At 50.9% G+C, this 26,028-nt stretch overlaps 1 protein-coding gene across 2 annotated transcripts; it reads left to right on the forward strand.

The window, feature by feature from the left end:
• Positions 1-7,583: 7,583 nt before the first annotated feature.
• On the forward strand, positions 7,584-25,134 carry ERBB3 (erb-b2 receptor tyrosine kinase 3). 2 transcript variants are annotated; one of them, XM_027106611.1, is made up of 28 exons: positions 7,584-7,794; positions 11,614-11,765; positions 12,285-12,471; positions 13,171-13,296; positions 13,927-13,992; positions 14,165-14,283; positions 14,392-14,533; positions 14,910-15,023; positions 15,132-15,252; positions 16,873-16,946; positions 17,086-17,176; positions 17,423-17,628; positions 17,833-17,965; positions 18,173-18,263; positions 18,488-18,642; positions 19,047-19,100; positions 19,445-19,586; positions 20,187-20,306; positions 20,432-20,530; positions 20,721-20,906; positions 21,065-21,220; positions 21,462-21,537; positions 21,720-21,866; positions 22,181-22,278; positions 22,375-22,563; positions 22,724-22,795; positions 23,005-23,299; positions 23,487-25,134. In XM_027106611.1, the coding sequence occupies exons 1-28, from the start codon at positions 7,713-7,715 to the stop codon at positions 24,008-24,010; spliced, it is 4,017 nt and encodes a 1,338-aa protein (XP_026962412.1). In that variant the 5' UTR covers positions 7,584-7,712; the 3' UTR covers positions 24,011-25,134. The 2 variants fall into 2 exon arrangements, with proteins under 2 accessions (XP_026962412.1, XP_026962413.1); XM_027106612.1 differs by lacking the exon at positions 11,614-11,765 and having other exon boundaries at positions 7,666-7,794.
• Positions 25,135-26,028: the final 894 nt, after the last annotated feature.

Genomic DNA, 26,028 nt, shown 5'->3' on the forward strand with positions numbered 1-26,028 from the left:
CAAATATTTTCTCCCAGTCCGTAGGTTGTATTTTCGTTTTGTTTATGTTTTCCTTTGCTGTGCAAAAGCTTATAAGTTTGATTAGGTCCCATTTGTTTAATTTTACTTTTATTTCTATTGCCCTTGGAGACTGACCTAACAAAACATTGGTATGGGGACTTCCCTGGTGGCACAGTGGTTAAGAATCTGCCTGCCAATGCAGGGGACACGGGTTCGAGCCCTGGTCCAGGAAGATCCCACATGCCAAGGAGCAACTAAGCCTGTGTGCCACAACTACTGAGCCTGTGCTCTGGAGCCCTTCAGCCACAACTATTAAGCCTGTGTGCCGCAACTACTGAAGCCCACGCACCTAGAGCCCCTGCTCCGCAACAGAGAAGCCACCGCAATGAGAAGCCCAAGCACAAAGAGTAGCCCCCGCTCACCACAACTAGAGAAAACCCGTGTGCAGCAACAAAGACCCAACGCAGCCAAAAAAAAAAAAGCAACAATGGTATGATTTATATCAGAGAATGTTTTGCCTACGTTCTCTTCTAGGAGTTTTATGGTGTCATGTCATATTTAAGTCTTTAAGCCATTTTGAGTTTATTTTGACACAACAGTTTTTTTAAATTTTACTTACTAGATTACTGGTTTATTGTAAAAGGATACAACTCAGGGAGCAGCCTGATGGAAGAGATGTATAAGGCAAAGTATGTGGGAGTTTCCATGCCCTCTCCAGGTGCCACTCTCCCCACATGTCCACATGTTCACCAACTCAGAAGCTCCCACAACAGATTTTTCAAAAAATAATAACAATATTGGACTTCCCTGGAGGTCTAGTGGTTAAGACTTCTTGCTTGCACTGCAGGGGGCACAGGTTCGATCCCTGGTCTGGGTAATATTCCACATGCTGTTTGGCCAAAAAACAAAACAGAACAAAACCAACAAAACGATATTATTAATAACCATACACTAATGAATTTATAAGTCTAGGTGAAATGGATAAATTTCTGGGAAAATATAAATAGCAAAATGGATCGAGAAGGAATTTAAAACCAGCAAGCATTAAAGAAATGTAATGTTAATCAAAGGGACTTCCCTGGCAGTCCAGTGATTAGGACTCCGTGCTTTCACTGCCTTCGGCCCGGAGCAGCCATAAACAAACAAACAAATAAATAAATAAAGGTTTGAAAAATAAATAAATAAAATGTTCATCAAAGACTTTCCTGCCAAAAGTTTTGACCCAGATGATTTTACAGATATGTTCTACTGATTTTCAAGAACAGTTTCTTACTACTTCATGCAAGTTTTTCAGAAACTAGAAAAGGAGTGTGCAATTATTATTATTATTATTTTTATTTTATTTTATTTTATTTTATTTTGTTTTTTGCAGTACGCGGGCCTCTCACTGTTGTGGCCTCTCCCGTTGCGGAGCACAGGCTCCGGACGCGCAGGCTCAGCGGCCATGGCTCACAGGCCCAACCGCTCCGCGGCATGTGGGATCTTCCCGGACCGGGGCACGAACCCATGTACCCTGCATCGGCAGGCAGACTCTCAACCACTGCGCCACCAGGGAAGCCCCAGACAATTATTTTTTAATATACTAAGTTAACTAGTATTTTACTTAGGACACTTGTATATACACACATAAGTATAAGATGTATGTATATACATATACGTAAGATGGACCAGTAACATTCATTTCATGCGTTTTCATTATCCAGTTTTAGGATCAAGATAACGACTATTGGTTGGGTAATATTCATGCTGTACTCAGAAATTTTTTTTTAAATAAATTTTAATTAATTTATTTGTGGCTGCATTGGGTCTTCGTTGCTGCGTGCTTGCTTTCTCTAGTTGTGGCAAGCAGGGGCTACTCTTCGTTGTGGTGCGCAGGCTTCTCATCACAGTGGCTTCTCTTGTTGCAGAGCATGGGCTCTAAGCACGTGGGCTTCAGTAGTTGTGGCACTCGGGTTCAGTAGTTGTGGCTCCCGGGCTCTAGAGCACAGGCTCAGTAGTTGTGGCACATGGGCTTAGTTGCTCAGCGGCATGTGGGATCTTCCTGGACCAGGGCTCGAACCCGTGTCCCCTGAATTGGCAGGCAGATTCTTAACCACTGCACCACCAGGGAAGTCCCAGAAATTATTTTTTATTTTTATTTTTTGCCCCAAGGCATGTGGGATCTTATTTCCCTGACCAGGGATCAAATCCGCACCCCCTACATTGGAAAGACGGAGTCTTAACCACTGGACTGCCAGGGAAGTCCCCAGAAATCTTTTTAATGTTCTTATTAGTTGTAATTGTGTATGTGGGGTTTTGTTTGTTTGTTTTTGCATTAATCACTCTTGCAGGGGCTCTTTTGTTTTTGTTTTTTGGTGCGGGGGCCGCACCGGGCGTGCATTCAGGATCTTAGTTCCCCACCAGGGATCGAACCAGCACCCCCTGTAGTGGAAGCCTGGAGTCTTAACCACTGGACCGCCAAGGAAGTCCCTGCAGGGGCTTTATGTTAAATGAAACTTACTTGGCATATACATTTTACCTCTTCTAAGTGTTTATTTAACAAGGTCCATTTCAAAGGATTCTGTATGTAAAATACCTCCCCTGAAGTTTTCTCCCCTAAAAAATAACTTTTTAAAAAAATGCCCAGTTTTTCTAACTATGTAGTATTAGAATTTTTTAGTATTAAAAATTTACTACTATTGGGACTTCCCTAGTGGCGCAGTGGTTAAGAATCCACCTACCAATGCAGGGGACACAGGTTCGAGCAAGGGACACAGGCTCAAGCCCTAGTCGGGGAAGATCCCACATGCCATGGAGCAGCTAAGCCCGTGTGCCACAACTACTGAGCCTGCGCTCTAGAGCCCGCGAGCCACAATCACTGAACTCGTGAACCACAACTACTGAAGCCTGTTCGCCTAGAGCCCATGCTCCACAACAAGAGAAGCCACTGCAATGAGAAGCACGCGCACTGCAACGAGGAGTAGCCCCTCTCGCCGCAACTAGAGAAAGCCTGCACGCAGCAACAAAGACCCAACTGCAGCCAAAAATAAATAAATTAAAAAAAAATTTTACTACTATCAACAAATGATGCTGGAACAACTGGGCATACACATGCTGGTGTGGGGCAGGGGGAGATAATGGGGAAGGAGGAATTGCCAAAAGGCACAAGGAAATTCTCCTGGGTGATGGATATGTTCATTATTTTGATTGTGGTTATGTATGTCAAAACATCACATTGTAGACTTGATATATGTGCAGTTTATTGTATATTAATTATATCTCAATTATACCTCAATAAATCGTTGCCAGGGTGGGGAAGTCTTTAAACATATCAAGATCAGAAACCATAAGAATAATAGTGACTAATTAGATTATACCAAAATTAAGGATTTCATAATTGACAGCTAATGATAAAATTTAGGAAGAGATATTTGCAATGTCTAAAATCAATGAAGGACTAATATGGTAAATACATATACACTAAACTGCTACAGGGAATTCCCTGGCAGTCCAGTGGTTAGGAGTCGGCACTTTCACTGCCGGGGCCTGGGTTCAGTCCCTGGTAGGGGAAATAAGATCCTGCAAGCCAAGTGGTGCAGCCAAAATAAATAAATGAATAAAATAAACTGCTACAAATCAATTTTTTTAAATGGGAATCTCAATAGAAAAATAGACAAAGGAGGGCTTCCCTGGTGGCGCAGTGGTTGAGAGTCCGCCTGCCGATGCAGGGGACACGGGTTCATGCCCCGGTCTGGGAAGATCCCACATGCCGCGGAGTGGCTAGGCCTGTGCTGAGCCTGCGCGTCCGGAGCCCGTGCTCCGCAACGTGAGAGGCCACAACAGTGAGAGGCCTGCGTACCGCAAAAAAAAAAAAAAAAGAAAAAAAGAAAAATAGGCAAAGGAAAATGAATAGGCAATTCATAAAAGGAAAACCAAAAGTAAGAAAAAATTTGAGATGTTCAAACACATTAAAGAAATGCAATGAGATTTTTTTTTTGTTGTTGTTGTTGTTGTTGTATGTGGGCCTCCCACTGTTGTGGCCTCCCCTGTTGCGGAGCACAGGCTCCGGACGCGCAGGCTCAGCGGCCATGGCTCACGGGCCCAGCTGCTTCGCGGCATGTGGGATCTTTCCGGACCGGGGCACGAATCCACGTCCCCTGCATCGGCAGGCGGACTCTCAACCACTGCGCCACTAGGGAAGCCCTTTGTGTGTGTGTGTGTGTGTGTGTGGCAATGAGGTATTTTTAATTCATGGCAACTTGGAAATTTGAGTAATGTCCAGGACTTCCCTGGTGGTGCAGTGGTTAAGAATCTGCCTGCCAATGTAGGGGACACGGGTTCGAGTCCTGACTCGGGAAGATCCCACATGCCATGGAGAAACTAAGTCCGTGTGCCACAACTACTGAACCCACATACCACAACTATTGAAGCCTGTGTGCCTAAAGCCCGTGCTCCAGAGAAGCCACTGCAATGAGAAGCCTGCACTCAGCAAGGAAGAGCAGCCCCTGAGAGCCACAACTAGAGAAAGCCCCGCGGGCAGCAATGAAGACCCAACGCAGCCAAAAATAAATAAATAAAAATAACGTCAAGTATTGGCAAGAAGGTTGGGATACAGAAATCCCACTATTAATGGTGTGACATTCCAGAGACTGTGGAGCTCAATATGCAGAAGAAATTATCACAGAAACAAAGCAGACATGTGCGTACAAGGATATTTATTGCAGCATCGCTTGTGGTAGCAGGAAGCTGGAGGCAATCATTGGAGTAGTGAACAAATAAAGGATAGGGATTCCCACAATAGAGTATCTTGCAGCAGTTAGGAGCAAAGGACTAGAAGGCCACGAGGGGCGTGGTCAGAGAAAGTTTGTTTTGTTTTATTTTTTTAAGATGGTAGATATTACAGCACACTTGTATGCTAATAGGAATGATCTAGTAGAGAGAAAAATTGATAATACAGGAGAAAGGGGATAATACAGGAAAAAGACAAGAAGAAATGGACTGACGGGGCTTCCCTGGTGGCTCAGTGGTTAAGAATCCGCCTGCTGGTGCAGGGGACATGGGTTCGAGCTCTGGTCCCAGAAGATCCCACATGCCGCGGAGCAACTAAGTCCGTGCGCCACCACTACTGATCCTGCACTCTAGAGCCCGCATGCCATAACTACTGAGTCCGCGTGCCACAACTACTGAAGCCCACGTGCCTACAGCCCAAGCTCCGGAACAAGAGAAGCCACAGCAATGAGAAGCCCGCGCACTGCAACAAAGTATAGCCCCCGCTCACCACAACTAAAGAGGCCAGGTGCAGCAACGAAGACCCAATGCAGCCAAAAATAAATAAATAAATTAATTAATTAAAGAAATGGACTGAGGTGTAGAACTGGAGGGTCGGGGTGAGGGTGGGGTGAGGGATGGGAATGGGAGAGTGACAGTTAGCTTAAATAGCAGCAATGACAATTCACTGTAACAAGATGGAAGTCAGAATACATAAGTGAGGATGGAGGTAATTTGGCCAGATTGGTGTGAGATAGATAAGGATGTCTTCTTTTGATTACTTTTCACAATAAAACAAGAACCAAAGGAAAAATAAAGGGATGCTGGATAACTGCAGAGAGCGTTCGTAAATAAAGCCTCCCTTCCTTCATTTATTGAGTCAGAGCAGCACCCAACAGAGATGGCCCCTTACTTGTCAGCTTTATCCAATGTTTACATCCCTGATGTTTAGCATAATGTATTGAAGAATGGATACCAGCAAGCACACCTGGCTATCTAGTCGGGGAGGGGAGGGTTAGGGTTGGTGATAACAGGAAGAAATACAGCTAGCTTTCAGTAATGAAGACCTCCCTGTCTTTTCTCAGTAAATACAAACGACAACCTTTAAGTAAATATGACTGCTCTACAAACAAAGAAACTAAGGAGGGTTTCCTCCTTCAGAACCAGAGCCTGAAGACTAACTAAGTCAAGGTGGATGAGTGATAAAATGAAAGTCCCCTTAAGTGCTGTTAGCTCAGTTATCACGGCAGTTTGATTCTGAGCAGGGGAAGCTCCAGTCTCGGAGTGACAGATGAAATCCTAGCAAAAAGCCGGAGTCCCTTCTTCTGATCACCTGATCATCTCAGCATTGTCACCGGGTGGATGACCTTGGAGTAGTCCTACATTTCCAGTTCTGTAAACTAGAGTGAAGTCCCCTAGGTCACATAATTTTTATGTTAAGTGAAACATTCTCTAAGTTGAGGAAGCACTTGAAAACCACGTGGTATATGTATGTATGTGTTAATGTTGCTATTACTATTATGACTGTTATGTAAGTGGTCAGGGCAAGATCAACACCCAGAGGGCAAAGGTAGCCTCCAGAGAGGTAGCCTCCCCAGAGAATGGGCCCTCTAGGATGAAGATCGATACAAAGCAAGTTTAAAGAATTTTAGCCAGTAATCTTTGCTCGGAGTCAGAGGTGGAATTTTTCTTAATCAAAGTTAAAATGTTCTCGAAGTCTTCAGGCTTGAAACTCCGGGGAAGATAATTAGGCTCTCTGGGCAAGATCCGGAATGCAACGCCGTGTGGGGCCTCACTGCCGCCGGTTGGGCACCAGGGGGTGCCCGTCGGATCCACTTGGAGTCTGGCTAGGTTTGGGGCAGCCCCTCGCGGTGCGCCCCACCGCCTCTGGCCAGAATCCTGGAGCTAGTGCTGGAGGTGCCCAGGGTTCATGCCTTTGGGGGACGCAGTCTCTAGTGCCCTCTCCGCGTCCCCCTCCTTCTCCTCTCCAGCGACAGCCCGGGCCCGGAAGGCCTGGGAAAGTGAGCGCCTGTGGTGGGAACGCTGGCCGCCCCGACGGCGCGGTCCGACCCCAGTGTGCAAGGGGAGGCAGCTGTTCTCCCAGGCGGCCTTGGGGGGCAGCAGAGGGGACGGCGACAGGTGCGGGAGCCCCTCCCGGAGTGGAAGTGAAAAGGCGGGCTTCGGGGTCTGTTCCCAGGCTGGAAGCCACCCCCGCCCCCCAACCAAATCCCCGGGAGAGGCCGGGCCGGCGCCGGGTCTGGAGGAGGAAGCGGCCGGAGACACTGCAATTTCACGCGGCCTCTGGGGCTCGGGTTCCTCGGCAGGGTGCATGAGTTATGGGGTTTCGAGGCGGTTCCGGGGAAACTGAGGTGGCCTGAGCGGGCGGCAAAAACACCCTCCCCCTCAAAAACACACTCGGAGAGAAGCATTCACATTCAGACGGAAAATCCCCCAAGTGACCCAACCGGCTAGGGGAGTTGAGTGATTTGGTTAGTGGGCGAGGCCAACTTGCAGGGGGTCGGGCTTTGGAGCGCTCTCCCCACCCCCATTACCTTTCTCCTTTGGAAGCATTTGGGGGCGTTTGGAATCTTGGCCTCCCCTTACTTCAGCTCCCGGAGAAAAATTAGGGCGAGACCCGTCCTGGATCTGCGCGGCCAAGTTGCCGGGCACTGGGGCGTGGGGCGCGCTCGGGGCGGGCCGCAGAGGCTCCAGCAATCGCTACTCCAGCCTCGCGCCCGAGGGGGCGCGGCCGAGATTCACCCCCTCCCCCTGCGCTCCCTTGCAGACTACACCCCTCCCCTGCCATCCCGCCCCAAACTCCGGCTCCGGCTCCGGTTGCACTTTGCAACCTCCTCTGCCGCCGCTACCAAGTCTCCGGCGGCTCAGGTGGCTCCGCTTAGATGTCCTAGTCCAGGGACGCCCCCCGGCCGGATTGGGCTGGGCTCCCCTCACTCTCCGCTGGAGTCATGAGAGCGAACGGGGCTCTGCAGGTGCTGGGCTTCCTCCTCAGCCTGGCCCGGGGCTCCGAGGTGGGCAACTCGCAGGCAGGTAAGCGGTGCGGGAGCACCGGCAGGCTCGGAACCTGGGATTCCGAGACAAATTCGCGGGGTGCCGGAGGCCAGGGGCAGGAGCTCGGGCTCTGCGAGGCTGGGGGTGCGGAGCCCCGGCGCGCTGGGGCCCCCTGGGCGGAGACCGTCAGGATCAGGTTCTCGGCGTGGTCCGGGCGGGGACGGGATTCCCGAACCACTACCTTGCCCCGGCCACCTCCTCCCTGCCGTGTCGCGGACCCTCTGATTTGTCTCTCCGGATAGGGCTGATGCCGAAACAGTTCACACTTCTGAGGGGCCCTGCAGGGAGGGGAGCTGGGACCTCCATTCTGTAAACGTGAGGGGATGATTGGAGGTGGAGATCTTGGAAAGAGCGGGGCAGGGAAGGGGGGGTTCTCGGTTTGTTCCCAACCTCCTGCCCCCAGGGGCTCAAAAACCTCCAGTTTTGTTGTTTTGCCGGCAGGGCGGAGCTGTGGAAGGGGGGAGGTTGTTGTTGTCTACTGTTGGAAAACAAGAGAGGCACCTCCTCTTCCGTGAGTGGGCCTGCCCTGTGGAGAGCTGAGATTAACCCAAGGGCCAAGTCCAGGTGACAGCAGGGTGAGAGGCCCCGCAGAGGCTGACTGGCCTCTTTCTCTCAAAATAATAAAGTTAGCTGGTCCCCGACTTGACCAAACTTTTTTGTCAAGACCCAGATCAATTCAACTAATACTTATTGAGCATCTACTATGTACAAAGCACTGAGCCAGGAGCTATAGGGTCAAGGACTTCCAGACGCTATTTCTCTGTCTTTTCTCTCGCCAACCTGAGGGCCAACAGGGCACCTGTCCTGTCTTCTGAGCCCCCTGTCCTTGGGGTGGGGCGTCCTTCTTAGGCCCAGAGTCACCCCCACCCCCATTCTGTTTATTGTCTGGCTGTCTCTAGCAGTCTAGACAAGAGTCAGATTGCTCCTCTGTTCCTCCTCCCACTCCCATGCCAGCTGAGCCCACCTCTTTGGGGTGTCTCTGGGACCATGGACACCTGAGGGGTGCTGGGGTTGCTGGCACTGGAGGAACCCTGTTGATTTCCTCCCCTCCCCCCAGATCTCGGCTTGGGGTTTGGCACAGTCAGGGCCCCTTCCCCAGGGTGGGAGTGGGAGAAACACCTGTGCTTCCCTCACAGTTGCTGGGCCTAAATTTAGACCCTGGGATCTTGAGATGTGAACACTCCCAGCTGGTGGAGGGCGGGGGTCTGGGGATTGGAGTGGGAGAGACTGAGTAAAGTGACTGTGTATCACTGTCCCATCCAGACCCCTGGAATCTTCAGCTGGGAACCCAGGAGTCCCAGATCCTGGCCACCTTCCCTGAGGGAGACAGGAGGCAGGCATGGTTGGGTCTCTTTACCCTTTATCTGGATCCTGCAGCCTCTGGGCATCCGGCCCTGTCTCAGTCCTTCTATAGCCCCTTTGTCCTGGCTGTGATGGGGGGTGGGGGACTTTGGAGAGGAGGCCTCTGGTTAAGGAGGGGCTGGAGATTCTTGCTGTGACCCACCCCAGTGCTCTTTACCAAAGGGGGGGGTCTGTGCCACTGGCCCTCCCTGTGCCCCTAATCCCTGCGTATAGCAGGGACTTTCTAATTCCCCTACCCCCCCTCTCCTCCCCAAGCTGCCTGGTTCCTCCTCAGAGGTGCTGTTCATACTCTCTTCCCACCCAGCCCTTTGCTCCTATTTGTGTAATATGGACTTTACCCTCAGGGTGGCAGGGAACTGGGATCTCGAACACTGTAGCCTCCCAAGCACAGACACAAAGTTTGCACAAACACATATGGGCAGGTGGAATGGACGGGGCCACCTGAAATCCTTCCAAATAAGGAAACCCAAGGACAGAACCAGTGTAGATTTCTGGGCCAGTAGGGGAGCTGTGTATGTGTACGTGTGTGTGTGTGTGTGTGCGCGCGCGCGTGTGTGTGTGTGTGTGTGTGTGTGTGTGTGTGTGTGTGTGTACACGCCCACACCTCACTTCCCTGTGCAGAAATCGTGGCTCCCTTATCTGGGGAGAAGGGTTGGCGCCTTGACTTGGAAGAGGGGGTGTCCTGCCAGGAAGGGGGTTGGGGTGGCGCTGTTCCAGAAACGACTAACCTCCTAGTCGTTTCGTTTTCAACCCAAGGATCCTAGAGTTCCCAGGCTCCTCTGGGAGCTCCCAGCCTGTTTACCCCTCTGCTGGGTCTAGCTCACCCCTTTCCCTTCATGGGGTGTGATCGGGAATGGGAGCCCTTCAAAGGTCAGGTGGTCAGACTAGGGGTGCATCAGGGAGGAGGGGTTGGGGCCTCACCAATCTCCCTCCCTCCATTCACTCCTGCCTCCCACTAGGCTGCCACTGCCTCAGGGAAGGGTGGCTGGGACAGGTGGTATCTACCCCCCTCCCCACGGTCTTTCACTGAGCCAGAGGAGAGACAAGTTGTAGGGAGGGCTTCAGGGTCCAACATTTCCCATAGCCCCTATGTCCTCCATACTTACAAAGTAAAGTGAACCCCCAAGACTGACATGCCTCATGTACCTCGAGTCTAGGCTGTCCCTAATGTGAGTGAGAGTGCCATGTTGGAAGCATTCTTTTTTTAAATTATTATTAATTAATTTATTTATTTTTGGCTGTGTTGGGTCTTCGTTTTCTGGGCAAGGGCTTTCTCTAGTTGCGGCAAATGGGGGCCACTCTTCATCGCGGTGCGCGGGCCTCTCACTATCGCGGCCTCTCTTGTTGCGGAGCACAGGCTCCGGATGCGCAGGCTCAGCGGCCATGGCTCACGGGCCCAGTTGCTCCACGGCATGTGGGATCTTCCCAGACCGGGGCTCGAACCCGTGTCCCCTGCATTGGCAGGCAGATTCTCAACCACTGCGCCACCAGGGAAGCCCTGGAAGGCTTCTTAATGAATCTCCTCTGACGATGAAATTGGGTAGAAGGCTTAGAATGGAGGCAGTCGGCTGCTGTTTCCATCCGGCTTCTCTGTATTTGCTGAAAAATACTCTAGGGCTGGAAAGTGTGATGCTGAGGGAGCTGGAGTGGGCTGGGACGGGGAGCAGAGTGAGAGGAAAGCCAGAGTTGATGAAGGGGGTGCGAGGTGGGCAGTCAGCTCCCTATCTTCCAGCTTTATAGACAGAGCTCACACTGAGCCCCCCACACCACCACCAGAGGCCCCCTGCCAGTGAGGTCACTCGTCTGAGCCCAAGGCTTGAGGGGAGAGAGGGGGCCAGCGGCTGAGGACAGGGTGTCTGGGGACAGGGTGGGGCAGCCCCCTCCTCCTAAATAGAATCGCCTCATTGTGGGCCGTACCGTGGCCCCAGGCACTGCCCCCGCCCTCTGCCCCCATCCCACCCTCAGTAGACACAATAGGGGCTGTGTGCTGCCCCAAAGAGATATTTATTCCAGGACCTAGAGAGGCAGGATGGGGGTAGAGAAGTGCCCTGGTTGGAGCGGGGGAGGGAAGAGGAGGGTAACCAAGCTGTGGTCCTTTTCTAACTTCTTTCTAGGGAGGGGAAAACAACCCCACATCCTCCTTGATTAACTCCTTAGCATCTAAAGTAGTACCCAGTAGAGGCACAGAGGAGGCCCAGGTGGGAAAAGGCAATCTTTCACCTTCCTGTTCAGGGGGCAGTGAAAGGATTCTGGGAAAAGAGGAAGTTGAGGCTCTCAGTCTGGCCTTGGCATCTGCCTCTAGGGCGGAGGCTTGGAGGCAGCTGCCTCTGATCGTGCTAAATGTTACTGGAAGAGGGCAACCAAGGGGTGGTCCTGGGGGACAGGGCCGAAAACTTGTGTCCAGGCCTCTGCCATTCTTACCTCCACTTGGAACAGTGTGCCCTGGGACTCTGAATGGGCTGAGTGTGACCGGCGATGCCGAGAACCAGTACCAGACATTGTACAAGCTCTACGAGAGGTGTGAGGTGGTGATGGGGAACCTGGAGATCGTGCTCACAGGACACAATGCTGACCTCTCCTTCCTGCAGGTTAGAGTGCCGACCTCCTTCCTCGACCTCTTCCCCCTTGTCCTCCCTACAGAAGCCTCTTTCCTGTCCTCAGGGCTGGAGTTGAGCATTCCTAAGACTCCATGGTTCCTAAGATCCAAGCCAGTGTGTTTATGGGGCAATGATTGGAATCTGGGGCCTGTGGACTGGTCGCTGTAGCCAGGGATGCACAGGGGCTGGCCCTGAGAAGGGGGCAGGGGCACGTGGGGTTCTGCACCAGGGACCAAGAGGCACCTGAGGAGGTGAGGGAAGGGATAAGCAAGGACCCTCCTGGCCTGAGGAGCCCTGAGAAGGAAAGGCTAGGAGCCTAGAATTCCTCGGTTATTTCTACAGCTTGTCTTCACTTGCAGAAGTCGTGTGGCGCCTGCTACTCCCTACTCCAAAACAGGACTTGGAAAAAATTAGAGGAGCTAGAGCTTCCTCAGTGCCTTAGGGAGGGAAAGCGGATTGACACTTCTTGCCCCACTCTCCCTCTCACCCACACGATCTGCTCCATCACAGTGGATCCGAGAAGTGACCGGCTACGTCCTTGTGGCCATGAATGAGTTCTCTACGCTGCCACTGCCCAACCTCCGAGTGGTGCGGGGGACCCAGGTCTACGATGGGAAGTTTGCCATCTTTGTCATGTTGAACTACAACACCAACTCCAGCCATGCTCTGCGCCAGCTCCGCTTTACTCAGCTCACTGGTCAGTTCCTGATGATTCCTTCCAGGCCTGCCCCTCAGCCAACCTGCTGACAGGTGCCTCTTTGATGATGACCCAAGACTGCTCCCTCTAAGTACCCCCGTTCAACCTGCCCACCACCTTGACCACCACGGTCTAAAGGTCCACTCCTCCTTAAATGATAGAGGGCCCTAACAGGGAGCTGAGGCATCTGTCCCCAGGGAGGGTCCTTATGTCCTGGTGGGGCTGGAGTTGGAGCTGAGGCTGTTACACATTCTTCTAACTTCCGAGTACAGTGTCCCTTGATGTCCCTCCTTCCCTGGGAATGGGAATCCTCCCTCCCGCCCTCACAAGTCGCCCCAAGCTGGAGGACTAGAGGGGTTAAATACCACCTGGCCACCTTCTGATTCTGCCTGTCCCAGTCAGTTGAAAAACACACAGGTAGGGCACACGGGGGTGGGGAGGTGTGGATTTGAGTCAGGGATCTACTCTCCTTCTTTCCCTTCCCCTCCCCAACTCGCTAAACCGGATCTGGACAGGTGTCTGAGGGGGAAGGACTTTCTTTTGGCCTGCTCCTCTTACAAGGCGCGCCTCCTCTGCAGTTTGGATTTAATTGGACATATCCGCCTGCCCATGTCCTCTGCTCAGACTGGTGGGGAGGCAGGGAGAAGGAGGACTTCCCTGACTAGCCCTTGACCCCGGCACTTCTCTTCCCTACCTCAGAGATTCTGTCAGGGGGCGTTTACATTGAGAAGAATGATAAACTTTGTCACATGGACACAGTTGACTGGAGGGACATCGTGCGGGACCGAGAAGCCGAGATAGTGGTGAAGGACAATGGCAGGACCTGTGAGTGGCCATGATCAAGACTGCCCCCTTGCCCCCACCCAACCAGAGTGACTCCTTTCCCCTCATCAGTATGTCCCTAATGTGAACCCAGCTGCCACTGAACAAACCTTGGGCTCTAACCCAAGGAGCCTGCCAGGAGGGAGCAGGTCAGTCCCCTAGAACCCGAACCGCAGAAGCAGCGTGTGAAGGAAAGGGGCTAAAGAACTCTGTGCTCTGAGTGGGAAGCCAGGTCTCTGGACTGCACATCCATTTCTCTTTCCACTCCTACATCGTTGCTTCTTAGAACCTACCTAGCCCTGACCGCAGTCTGCCACTCCCTGTCCACTCACTCACACATATTCCTACTGGGTTCAGTTTGCCAAGAAGAACCAAATTCCTGGGTTGGGACTGGGCTGAGTGAGGCATGTGCCCCGGGCCCTCCCCTCAGCTGCCCTGTGGGTGGTGTGGAGGCGCGGCTCCACCCCTTGCTGACAGGTTCACTTGAGCCCAGCCCAGCTCCGCTGGGGTAAGGAGGGATGCTGCCCTGGCTCTTCGCTTCCCGGGACTGGGTGCCTGTGTGCTGACATCATACCCTGTTGATCTGAGCAAGCCTTTCTGACAGCCGCTTGTGCTACTTTCCCTCCCAACCAGGTCCCCCCTGTCATGAGGTCTGCAAGGGGCGATGCTGGGGTCCTGGACCAGAAGACTGCCAGACACGTGGGTTTACTTCATTTTAAAGACTTCAAACTCATATACACTTTCATATCCTTGCCCACCCCAGCCTGTGTCGACAGGGGGTAGCGATGAGCCTCTAAGGCAAGAGGGTGAGAGATAGCCTCAGAATACAGTCCTGTGAGCCCTGACAGCTGTGCTTTCTCTCCGTCCGTAGTGACCAAGACCATCTGTGCCCCTCAGTGTAATGGTCACTGCTTTGGGCCGAACCCCAACCAGTGCTGCCACGACGAGTGTGCAGGGGGCTGCTCGGGCCCTCAGGACACAGACTGCTTTGTACGTACTGTTACCACCGCTTGCCTGTTCTGAAATGGGATGTGGGCTTTGGGGAGGAAGTAGGGGTCCATATGTAACATGAGTCTTATGAGCCTTCTGTGTTCCTAGGCCTGCCGGCTCTTCAATGACAGTGGAGCCTGTGTACGCCAGTGTCCACAGCCTCTTGTCTACAACAAGCTAACTTTCCAGCTGGAACCCAATCCCCACACCAAGTATCAGTATGGAGGAGTTTGTGTAGCCAGCTGTCCCCGTAAGTGTCTGAAGGGAAGGAACAATGGTAGTGGAACGAGGATTTTAGATGAAATTTTAGGAGGCAAAATGGATCAAGTTGGGTGGTTAATAGAGGATATAGAGGGCAATTGGTTGTGATCATCTAGTCACCCCTAATGAATGACCCCTATGTCCCGTTCCCGCATCTATCTCCCCATGACTTCCAGCAATTGCTCCTAGCTCTGCTCTTTGGATCCAAAGAGCAAAGGGCCTTTCTAATCCATGAGACAGCACTTAAGGAACCTCGGGTGGTCGATTGGAGCAAATGCAGTGCAGAGCAGGAGGAAGGAGGTTCAGTTAGTTGGTAGTTGGCAGTGTTCCTCCCTCATCTCTAATGGTGCCCTCCTCCCTCCTAGATAACTTTGTGGTGGATCAAACATCTTGTGTCAGGGCTTGTCCTCCTGACAAAATGGAAGTAGATAAAAATGGACTCAAGATATGTGAACCTTGTGGGGGTCTGTGCCCCAAAGGTGAGTAAGAGATGGTAAGGAGTTGGTGAAGAGATACCCTTTCCCCTGAGCCTACTCAGACTCCACCCCCCACACCCCCTCCCCAGTGAGCCTCTTCTGTGTTTACAGCTTGTGAGGGGACGGGCTCTGGGAGCCGCTTCCAGACTGTGGACTCGAGCAACATTGATGGATTTGTGAACTGCACCAAGATCCTGGGCAACCTGGACTTTCTTATCACCGGCCTCAATGGGTTAGAGATTCTGCTTTCATCCCCTGATCCCCCACCCCATCCACCTGCTCACAGTTCATTGCATTGGTTCAAGCCTTCGTATGTGGAGCTGATCAGGAATCTAGATCATAAAATCTTAGAGGCCACAAAGGACCTGACAGTGCTTAACTGCCCAGCCAGGGCTTGAATCCCCTCAGATACCCCTAAGCAATCCAGCCAGCTGAGTGGCAAGGGACAGGGACGTTGTGTCCTCCTTCTTAAAGGTTTCTAAATGTTCTTACTTAAATTGGATAAAAATCTGTCTCATGACTTCCAGCTGTTTCCCCTAGTTCTGCTTCTTGGTTTGGAGCCACAAAGAGCAAAGGGACATTCTAATCCACAGGACAGCATTTACAGTGAGTGAGTGAGTGAGTGAGTGAGTGTGTGTGTGTGTGTGAGTGTGTGTGTGAAACGTTAGGGCCACCTGTCTACTTTGGACAAAATTTTAGATCTAAAGTTGCAAAAAATGGTATAAAGATTTCCCATACACTCTTTATTCAGATCCCCCAAATGTTACCAATGTACCACATGTTTATCATTTCTGTCTCTACACACCACACACACTATATATACATGCTCTTGTTTTTCTGAACCACTTGAAGGTAAATTTCCAGACATGGTGTCCCCTCACCCCACTGAAATACACATTTCAGTGTGTATTCCTTGAAAACAAGAACATTTTCTTACAAAACCATAGTACAATTGTTTAAATCGGGAAATTAGCATTGATACAAAATGTTATCTAATCTACAGACCTTAATCACATTTCGCTAATAGTCTTGCTCATGTCCTGGATCACACATTTACATTTGGTGTCTTTTCAGTCTCCTTTAATCTGTCACAGGTCATGACCTTGACATTGCTGATAGAGTACAGGTCAGGTGATTGGTAGTGTGTTCCTCAGTTGGGGTTTATCTAATGTTGCCTCACACTTAGCTTCAAGTTATGCATTTTGATAGGAATACTACAGTTGTATTCTCAGTGCAAAGTATCAAGGAGGCACATGATGTTGATTTGTTCCATCATTGGTGATGATGCCTCTGGTCACTTGGTTAAGGGGGCGTCTGCCAGCTTTTCTACTGTAAAGTTACTATTTTCCCTTTGCAATTAATAAGTATCTTGTGGGGAGATATTTGCCTGAAGCAGTTTTTATGAGAATTGCCAAATGATGATTTTCTAACTCCATTATTCCTCCTGTATTTATTTGTAGGCATTCTCGTGTGAGGGAGAGCCTTCCCTTCCTGTTTATTTACTTACTTGTTTGTGTGTTTAATCTGTGTGGATACTTGTTTTAGTCAACATTTCAGAGTCTCTTACAATCATCATTCCAGTTGTCCTTGGTCTGTTCATTGTGGGGCCCCTTCATGATGGCTCCTGTGTTCTTTGGGCTTATACCCCTCATTCTTTGAGCATTTCCTTACTTTTTTGCACAGGATGCTGTAGGCTCATGTTATATTTCTCCTGCCTCAGCCATTTCTCCCAAGAGTCCTGTTTCCTTTTAGTGGAGAACGCTGTTTGGAAACTAAGTTCTGAGGCTAGGCGTGCTCACTGCTACTTGGTTATGCCTCTACCTTGTTGACTGGTTTTTACTGTTCTCCTCAGAGACCCCTGGCACAAGATTCCTGCTCTGGACCCTGAGAAGCTCAATGTCTTCCGGACAGTGCGGGAGATCACAGGTGAATGGGAGGCGAGCCTGCCCTTACTGAGTATACCACTTGAGAAAATCATGTGCCAGGCGTCAGGGGAGGGACCGGGCAAACCTGAGGAAGGAAGGGGAGAGGCTCCCCACTCATGTGCCCCTCTCCAACCCCTCAGGTTACCTGAACATCCAGTCCTGGCCTCCCCACATGCACAACTTCAGTGTCTTTTCCAACCTGACGACCATTGGGGGCCGAAGCCTCTACAAGTGAGTAAGGGGTGTGGAGGTCGTCGCATCTCCAGGCAAAGAACCCAGTTTCTCAGGCATCCTTGAGTGAAATACAAGGCATGGTCTCATACAGTGGGAGTTTGATGGGGCAAAGGCTAAAGGAGGGGGGAGTCCCTCTCAGTGGGTTGATTAGCCCAGAGCAAATTTGTTGAATGGAAATGAATCCACTGCGTGCTCAGGTTTTCCTCTGTAGTCTCCCCTCTCATCCAGTCTCCTTGTTCTCAGCCGGGGCTTCTCACTGTTGATCATGAAGAACTTGAATGTAACATCTCTGGGCCTCCGATCCTTGAAAGAAATTAGTGCTGGGCGTATCTACATAAGTGCCAATCGACAGCTCTGCTACCACCATTCTTTGAACTGGACCAGGCTGCTTCGGGGGCCTTCGGAAGAGAGACTGGACATCAAGCATAATCGGCCCCGCAGAGACTGCGGTGAGGGAAAGGGCCCACGGACGGGGCGGTGGAATCAGGCAGGAGAGGGGTATAAGGGCTGCTCTGCCCTGCAAGTGGGAGTAGGGATGGGGGACAGAGCCAAGGAGAGGGGGACATTAGGCTGGAAGCAGTAATGAGCAAGAGTTCAGGAAAAGGCTTGTTAGGAGACCTCAGACTCCTCCTAACCCACCCCTTCCTTTCCAGTGGCAGAAGGCAAAGTGTGTGACCCACTGTGCTCCTCTGGGGGATGCTGGGGCCCAGGCCCCAGTCAGTGCCTATCTTGCCGAAACTACAGCCGAGGAGGTGTCTGTGTGACCCACTGCAACTTTCTGAATGGGTACAGTGAGGGGGGAGAGTCAAGAAGGGGTTGGGGGATGGACCCAAGGGATGGAGCTGTTCACGTGGCACCTGAAAGCCTTTAGACAACTTTCTGTATATGCCTTGGTGGGAATTAGGTAGGAGGCCCTGTGGTTGGGAGATCAGAGCATAAAGGTCAGGCCTTGGAAGTGACCCACCTCCCTTTACCCCCGGCCCCCCACTGCAGGGAGCCTCGTGAGTTTGCCCATGAAGCTGAATGCTTTTCCTGCCACCCGGAATGCCAACCCATGGAGGGCACTACCACGTGCAATGGCTCGGTACAGTAGCAGCACCAGGATCTCTAAGGGAGAGAGGGCGGGGCAACACTGGAGGGTCTAGGGAATGATATGGCCAAATTTCAAGGCCATAGAGAGGCACAGGGAGGTCAGATAATGCTAGGGTCTGTGAATGGAGGATCCTAAATGGCTGGGCTAGTTCTTGTTGGGAAGTGTGGAATTGATCTTGGAATACCATACTTCCTGACCTTCTCTCTTCCACCCAGGGCTCTGATGCTTGTGCCCAGTGTGCCCATTTTCGAGATGGGCCCCACTGTGTGAGCAGCTGCCCCTTTGGAGTCCTCGGTGCCAAGGGCCCCATCTACAAGTACCCAGATGCTCAGAATGAATGTCGGCCCTGTCATGAGAACTGCACCCAGGGGTCAGTGATGGGATGATAAAAGGGTGTTGGCAGAGGGGTAAGAGTACAGAACTATAGGGAAAGAAGATGGTGAGGAGAGCAGAAAGAAAGAAGGAACTATGACTTAAGAACCACTCCCAGCTGTGTAGTGAAGGACTGGAGAAAGGGAAACTCAGTAACAGCACAAAATGACGCTACAATTTGGGGAACCTGGAATAACCTCAGCTCAGGGGAGTTTCATTCAAGAGAGGGACTCAGGGAGGATTGGTGAGCCAGAGATGGGAGCCATGTCTTGGGATATGCTTTGGGCTTCAGGATGGGATGACATGGTAGGGTCTGAAACAATGTACATTGAGAGTGTTGGAATTGAGCTTCCTGTGGAAGTTTACCAAGCTCCCATTTAAGGAGGTGACTTTCTTCTCCAGGTGTAAGGGACCAGAGCTACAAGACTGTTTAGGCCAAACACTGGCACTGATCAGGTATGGTGGGCTTGGAGATTTAGGGAGCTGGGAATATTTGGGGAAGGGCCGTTACCTCCTGGGAAGATTAAGTCTCTATTCATTCTGGCCCTCTATATACAGGCTACTATCACTGGACCTGGGGACACAAGAATCCAGGCTTCTGGTCTTCCCTTCCTAAGATTAACTTGCAGTAGTCTTGGGGTGGAGATTGAGGTTAACCCCTTCATATTGCTCAAGGATATATGTAGATGTGAATGTTAACTTCTTGCCCCAGATCTGCGCTATACCTTTAGTACAGGTGTAAATGACATTTGTAAGGGAAGTGTAGACCCAGGATAATTCTGGGCTTCTCTGTCCCACAGCAAAACCCATCTGGCAATGGCTTTAACAGTGGTAGTAGGATTGGCAGTGATTTTCCTGATCCTGGGCAGCACTTTTCTCTATTGGCGTGGGCGCCGGATTCAGAATAAGAGGGCTATGAGGCGCTACTTGGAACGGGGTGAGGTGAGTGCCTAGCTTACCCTTGAAACATACCCTATACTATCACCCTTTAAGATCCTCTTCCTTCCCCAGAGCTTTGATCCCTTTCTTCAAGGAGGTAGTATGGTCCATTAGAAAGGACTCTGGCCAGAGAAATGGGAGACATGAATTCTAGTCCTGATTTTGCCATTAATTTGCCGTATGACTTTGAAGAAGTTAGCTTCCTTCTCTGTGCCTCAGTTTATGCATGTATACAGAGGAAATAACAACATTCATCCTTACAAGGTGGCTGTAAGGGTAAAAGGGGATGATGTATGTGAAAGTGCTTTGAAAAACAGAGAGAATTGTATAAAAGTACTCAAGGTGATAGTATTACCAACTCTCTCCCAACAAAGGGAAAACCTGACCCTCTTGATTTCTGGTCTCATGAACACAAACGACTTCCTCAATCCTCAGGTCTTTTATTCCCCCATATGCCTGCAATGCTTTCCAAGACTAGAGACATTCCTCTTCCTGCTCCCACCCCTTTGGGCTTTGCTGCTCTTGGCATCCACCTCTGGGGAGGGGGTTGGAGAGGGACACGGGAGTGGGCTTTCCTGAGTACCTCCTTTCCATCTGTTCCAGAGCGTAGAGCCTCTGGATCCCAGTGAGAAGGCTAACAAAGTCTCGGCCAGAATCTTCAAGGAAACAGAGCTGAAGAAGCTTAAAGTGCTGGGCTCGGGCGTCTTCGGAACTGTGCACAAAGTGAGTGGCCCACAGGAAGTCTGGGGAGGTGGGAAAAGGATCTAGGGCAAAGGAGGGAAAGATTCAGAGACAGGACTATCCTGGGGAGAATGACCTTAGGCTGACTCCTGCCCAAAATTTCCCAGGGAGTGTGGATTCCTGAGGGTGAATCGATCAAGATTCCAGTCTGCATTAAAGTCATTGAGGACAAGAGTGGACGGCAAAGTTTTCAAGCTGTGACGGACGTAAGTGAAGGCAGGGTGTTCTGTGTGCCACTAGGAGAGGGCTGATATTAGATACGATTATGTAGCAGCACGGTCTCGTGTTAGCAGATACCGTGTTAGCCATGTTGATGTCTTCGAATGTTGGGGGAGCCCTGGTCTGGTTTTATGTGACCCTGTTTGTTCCCAGGATGACCCTTCTTGTGTCTCTTAGCATATGCTGGCCATTGGCAGCCTCGACCATGCCCACATTGTACGGCTGCTGGGACTGTGCCCAGGGTCATCTCTGCAGCTCATCACTCAGTACCTGCCTCTGGGCTCCCTGCTGGATCATGTGAGACAACACCGTGGGGCACTGGGGCCACAGCTGCTGCTCAACTGGGGAGTACAAATTGCCAAGGTGAGAGGAGACTGGAGGAGTTCTAAGATGAAACTGCCTGTGGGCCCACAGGGAGGGGACCAGGAGGTTCAAGTGTTGAGAGGTGCCTTAGGGTTTGAGGTGATTCTGAAGCTCAAGGACCAATTTCCCCAACCTTGAGAATACTTCCTTCCCTATAGGGAATGTACTACCTTGAGGAACATGGTATGGTGCACAGGAACCTGGCTGCCCGAAATGTGCTACTGAAATCACCTAGTCAGGTTCAGGTGGCAGATTTTGGGGTTGCTGACTTGCTGCCCCCTGATGATAAGCAGCTACTGCACAGTGAGACCAAGGTAAGGTGACACAAAGGCTGGGTAAGGAGGCAGGGGTGGAGTGAAGCATGGGGACGGGAAGTACTCTGTGGTCTCTTTGAGAGGCCAGCAGATGCTGCAGGGTTAGTCCAAGGAGAAGAACCTGGAGATGCCAGAAATAAAAGTTTAGAGAGCAGCAAAGAACGACGGAGAACATGGGTTTAGAAATGCTAAGAAAATGTGTGGAAATCAGCTGGTGACACCTTTGTCTTTAATCCCCCAGACTCCAATTAAGTGGATGGCCCTCGAGAGTATCCACTTTGGGAAATACACACACCAGAGTGACGTCTGGAGCTATGGTCAGTCCATCTGGATGCCCACCATACCATCACTGGTCCAAATTCCAAAGATGCCTTTTGAGACCCTTTCTTAGAATCTCTAAGCCCTTCAGATCCTGGGTCAGATCAAGTTCTGCCTTCTCTTCATCTGCATGCCCATGTCTACTATTTTGCCATCAACTAGTCATGTCTTCCTATACCAGGAGTGACAGTTTGGGAGCTGATGACCTTTGGGGCAGAGCCCTATGCAGGGCTGCGACTGGCTGAAGTACCAGATCTGCTGGAGAAGGGGGAGCGGTTGGCACAGCCCCAGATCTGTACCATTGACGTCTACATGGTCATGGTCAAGTGTGAGTTACCTGCTGATTTCAGCCTTTTTTTTTTTTTACTCCATTATTGCTTCATTGGACTGAAAACCTAAAAAGCATAGATAAACAATGCTCAGTGATGAAAAGTGAATACCCAGGACAGCGGTGCATGCCCCAAACGGTCTCCACCCAATAAACACTAAGCACTCTCCACATTATTGATGCCAATGGCATCTACGTGGATGTCAGGCTCCCCACACAAAGATGAGGGAACAAAGCGTCAGCCATTTTCTAAGTAGCTTCCCTCCCTACTCCACTCCCCTCTTATCGCTCTCCTTCCTACATCTTACCCCCAGGTTGGATGATTGATGAGAACATTCGCCCAACCTTTAAAGAACTAGCCAATGAGTTCACCAGGATGGCCCGAGACCCACCACGGTACCTGGTCATAAAGGTGAGTGGAGATTAGGAGGTGCCAAGGAGATCTAGAGAAAAGGGAACTTGGCTGGAACCAGGATGTACCTTAACAATCAACCACCTGCCCTCACAGAGAGAGAGTGGGCCTGGAATTCCGCCTGGGGCAGAGCCCCCTGCTCTAACAAACAAGGAACTGGAGGAAGTAGAGCTGGAGCCAGAACTAGACCTAGACCTGGAGTTGGAGGCAGAGGAGGAGAACTTGGCAACCACACTAGGCTCTGCCCTTAGCCTGCCACTTGGAACACTTACTCGGCCACGTGGGGTAAGATTTTCCAGTTTCCCAAGACTTTCTGCACCCTAAGCCCTCTGTACACCTGCGCCCTCACGAATCCCACAGATGTCCCTATTAACTATTCAAAGGCCGCTGTGGTGAGTAGATTTCTCTCTTAATCTAAACTTCTTCCTCACTTGTTTCATCCTAGAGCCAGAGCCTTGTAAGTCCATCATCGGGATATATGCCTATGAACCAGGGGAATCTTGGGGAGGCTGCCCAGGTAAGGTCTGTCTCTTTAAGAGGATGCCAAGAGGCTGGGTGGCAGTGTCTTAGGATTGATAGGGGTAGTGTGGGAGACTTTAAAAACCTCTGAGGTTTAATCAGTGTCCTACAAAACAGAAGGCACTGAACGGCCCAAGCTCCTTCTAAACAAATCTCTCTTCTTCCCTCATTTCTGTGTAAATCTCCACGTATTATTTTCCTCCTTAGAAGTCTGCAGTTCGTGGGTGTAGTGAACGGTGCCACCGTCCAGCCTCTCTGCACCCAGTGCCACGGGGACGCCTGGCATCAGAGTCATCGGAGGGCCATGTGACAGGCTCTGAGGCCGAGCTCCAGGAGAAGGTATCCATGTGTAGAAGCCGGAGCCGGAGCCCACGGCCACGAGGAGACAGTGCCTACCATTCCCAGCGCCACAGCCTGCTTACTCCTGTCACCCCACAGTCCCCACCAGGGTTAGAGGAAGAGGATGTCAATGGTTATGTCATGCCAGATGCACACCTCAAAGGTGCCTGACTTTCTGTAGCGCTTTCCTCAAATCTTTCTCTAATCCTCCTTCCACAGGCTCCTCTTGATCCTTCTGTCTTCTCTGATCATATCCCTCCCTATTCATTTTTTCCTAAGACTCCCCCACTCCTCACTGCCTATTACAATGAAGTAATACCACATACCTAGCCTCTCTTCTCAACCCTCAGGTACCTCCTCCCGGGAAGACACCCTTTCTTCAGTGGGTCTCAGTTCTGTCCTGGGTACTGAAGAAGAAGATGACGACGACGAGTATGAATACATGAACCGGAGGAGAAAGTGCAGTTCATCTCGTCCCCCTAGGCCAAGTTCCCTTGAGGAGCTGGGTTACGAGTACATGGATGTGGGATCAGACCTCAGTGCTTCCCTGGGCAGCACACAGAGTTGCCCGCTCAACCCCGTGCCCACCATGCCCAACGCCAGCACAACTCCGGATGAAGATTATGAATATATGAATCGGCGACGTGGTGGAGGAGGTCCTGGGGGGGATTATGCAGCCATGGAGGCCTGCCCAGCAGCTGAGCAAGGGTATGAAGAAATGAGAGCTTTCCAGGGGCCTGTACACCATGGCCCCCAGGTCCATTATGCCCGCCTCAAAACTCTACGTAGTTTAGAAGCCACTGACTCTGCCTTTGATAACCCCGATTACTGGCATAGCCGGCTTTTCCCCAAGGCTAATGCCCAGAGAACATAACCCCTGCTCACTGAGGTACTCAGGGAGCATCTGATGGCAGCTAGTGCCTCTGGAGGGTACCCCTCTTCTCCTTAGTCTGTCTCCCTCACAGATCTCAGCCCCATTTCCCTAGTCCTAGACAATTCCAATCAACCTTTGGAGGCCTTAAACACTCGGACACAAAATTCTTGTGGTATTAGCCAGCTTTGCACTTTTTCTCTTTCCCAAACCCAGGAAAGGAGATGGTTTTCCCTATTTTATGTGCTTTCCCAGTCCCATTCCTCAACTTCCTTGGGGGAACTCCCTGGCGATATGAAGGATTACTCCCCATGTCCCTTTCTCTTAGACTCTGACTTGTTGAGACTAGGCTTTAAAGTGTGCCTTTGTTGCCCATCAGACTTCGAAGGAAGAGGAAAGGGGGAAACCTGGCAGGGGAAAGCAAAATTTTGGCTTGTGACCCTTAACCCCCTAGAAAAAATGAGAAGCTTAAAATCTTGTGAAGAGGTTGGGAGTAGATATTAATGATTACTATTAACTGAGCATTTACTATGTGTCGAGCATCATGCTAAACTTTACCAACATTATCTAACTTAATCCTTGACACCAATTCTGTATGCTAGGTATTATCCCATTTTACAAATAAGGAAACTGAGCCTTAAAGAGATTAAGTAAATCAAATAGCAGGTCCGGATTCAAGATTTTCCAATGCATGTGCTCTTACTGTAAAGTATCAAGGAAAACTGATATATAAGTCAGAGCCCTTGAAGGGGCATTGTCTTCTTGTTTTTGCACTGAATCAAGTCTAACTCCAGCAACTACAGCCTGCTCCTACACCCAGACTTCCTATCTCAGAAGGTGGGAGTAGGGGGTGGTCAGAAGGAAAAATAACTGGGCATCTCTGTGTAAACCATAACCTACATGTGCTGTATATGATCTCCACCCAAGGGACGGATTCACAGTGGTCCCAAGAGCCACTTTTAGGAGCTATTCTCATCCAGTAGTGGGAAGCTTCCAGGTGGCATAGAAAGAGGACCCAGCTTCAGACTTCTGTCCCCATGGATGGGAAACTGGGGGTATCTGTTGTTAGCCCTGAAGTTTTTTTGTTTTGTTTTTATACGTCTGAATAAAAATGCCAACGTTTTGCAGCTTCTTGTCTGTCAAATAAAAACCTTTAGTGTGTGAGGTAGACCGCCCCTTTTCTCTGTCCCTCAGCAGTGGATAGCTACCACTATATGCTTCTTTCTCTGTCTCCTGATAGGCCTACTCGGCCCCATGTAGCTTTCTCCAGCCCTACTTTTCCTTATTCCCTTAAGACCAGCATAGGGCACAGTCCTTCTCACTTAAGGGTTTTACTAGGAATCTACAGGGCAACCAACTGGGAATAACAAAACAAGCAAAAACAACACGTTTAGGAAGTTAGAAAAAGCCCTAAGAGGTGGAATACTGAAAACGCAAATGTTTTAGAACTCCCATTCTCTTAAATCTCCGTGAACACTTCCCCTAGGTGCCATCAAAGCCTGTTGTTAAACAATAGTGCCATCTTCAGTGGGAGTCCCGTCTCTAGATTGGGAGGCTGTAAACGGATAATCCTTCAGAAGTCTGGCTGCTCAGTTAGCCCCTGCTGCACAGACTCCTGATCTCCTTCCACACCCGCTCTGCCCCTCCCCGTTCTCGCAGCACCTGAGGACGAGCGGACTGGCCGGGCCGGTCCCTCCTGCCACTCCAGGGATCCGGGGAAGGGCGTACGCGCCCTTAACGCAATCTCCACGACTCGCCTCTGTTCGGCTCCACCCTGCCCCGCAGCCTCCAAACACACTTCCCCGCCGTAGCTCCGCCCCTTCTCCCTTAGCCCGTCCCTCTCTATTACGGGTTCTCGCTCAGCGCTCCTGGTGATTGTGGTTTTTCCGGGAGAGACCACGCTTCTACTCACGCTCTCCAACGGCTCCGCCTTCCCGCCGGAGCCTGACCCTTCCCAGCGTGCTCGGCGATTCCGGCGTGCGAGGCCCTCGGAGGGCAAGGCCCCAGGGCCTGGCTTAGGG

The sequence above is a fragment of the Aethalodelphis obliquidens genome, unplaced genomic scaffold (assembly GCF_003676395.1).
Source record: "Aethalodelphis obliquidens isolate GAN/ISIS:26980383/991018 unplaced genomic scaffold, ASM367639v1 scaffold8, whole genome shotgun sequence".
NCBI lineage: Eukaryota > Metazoa > Chordata > Mammalia > Artiodactyla > Delphinidae > Aethalodelphis > Aethalodelphis obliquidens.

Coding starts and splice junctions, on each gene's coding strand:
- ERBB3 (XM_027106611.1), top strand. CDS start 7,713: ATGAGAGCGAACGGGGCTCTGCAGGTGCTGGGCTTCCTCCTCAGCCTG. Junction 19,101..19,444: donor CAAACACTGGCACTGATCAG/GTATGGTGGGCT, acceptor TCTGTCCCACAG/CAAAACCCATCTGGCAATGG. Junction 22,279..22,374: donor CACGGTACCTGGTCATAAAG/GTGAGTGGAGAT, acceptor CTGCCCTCACAG/AGAGAGAGTGGGCCTGGAAT.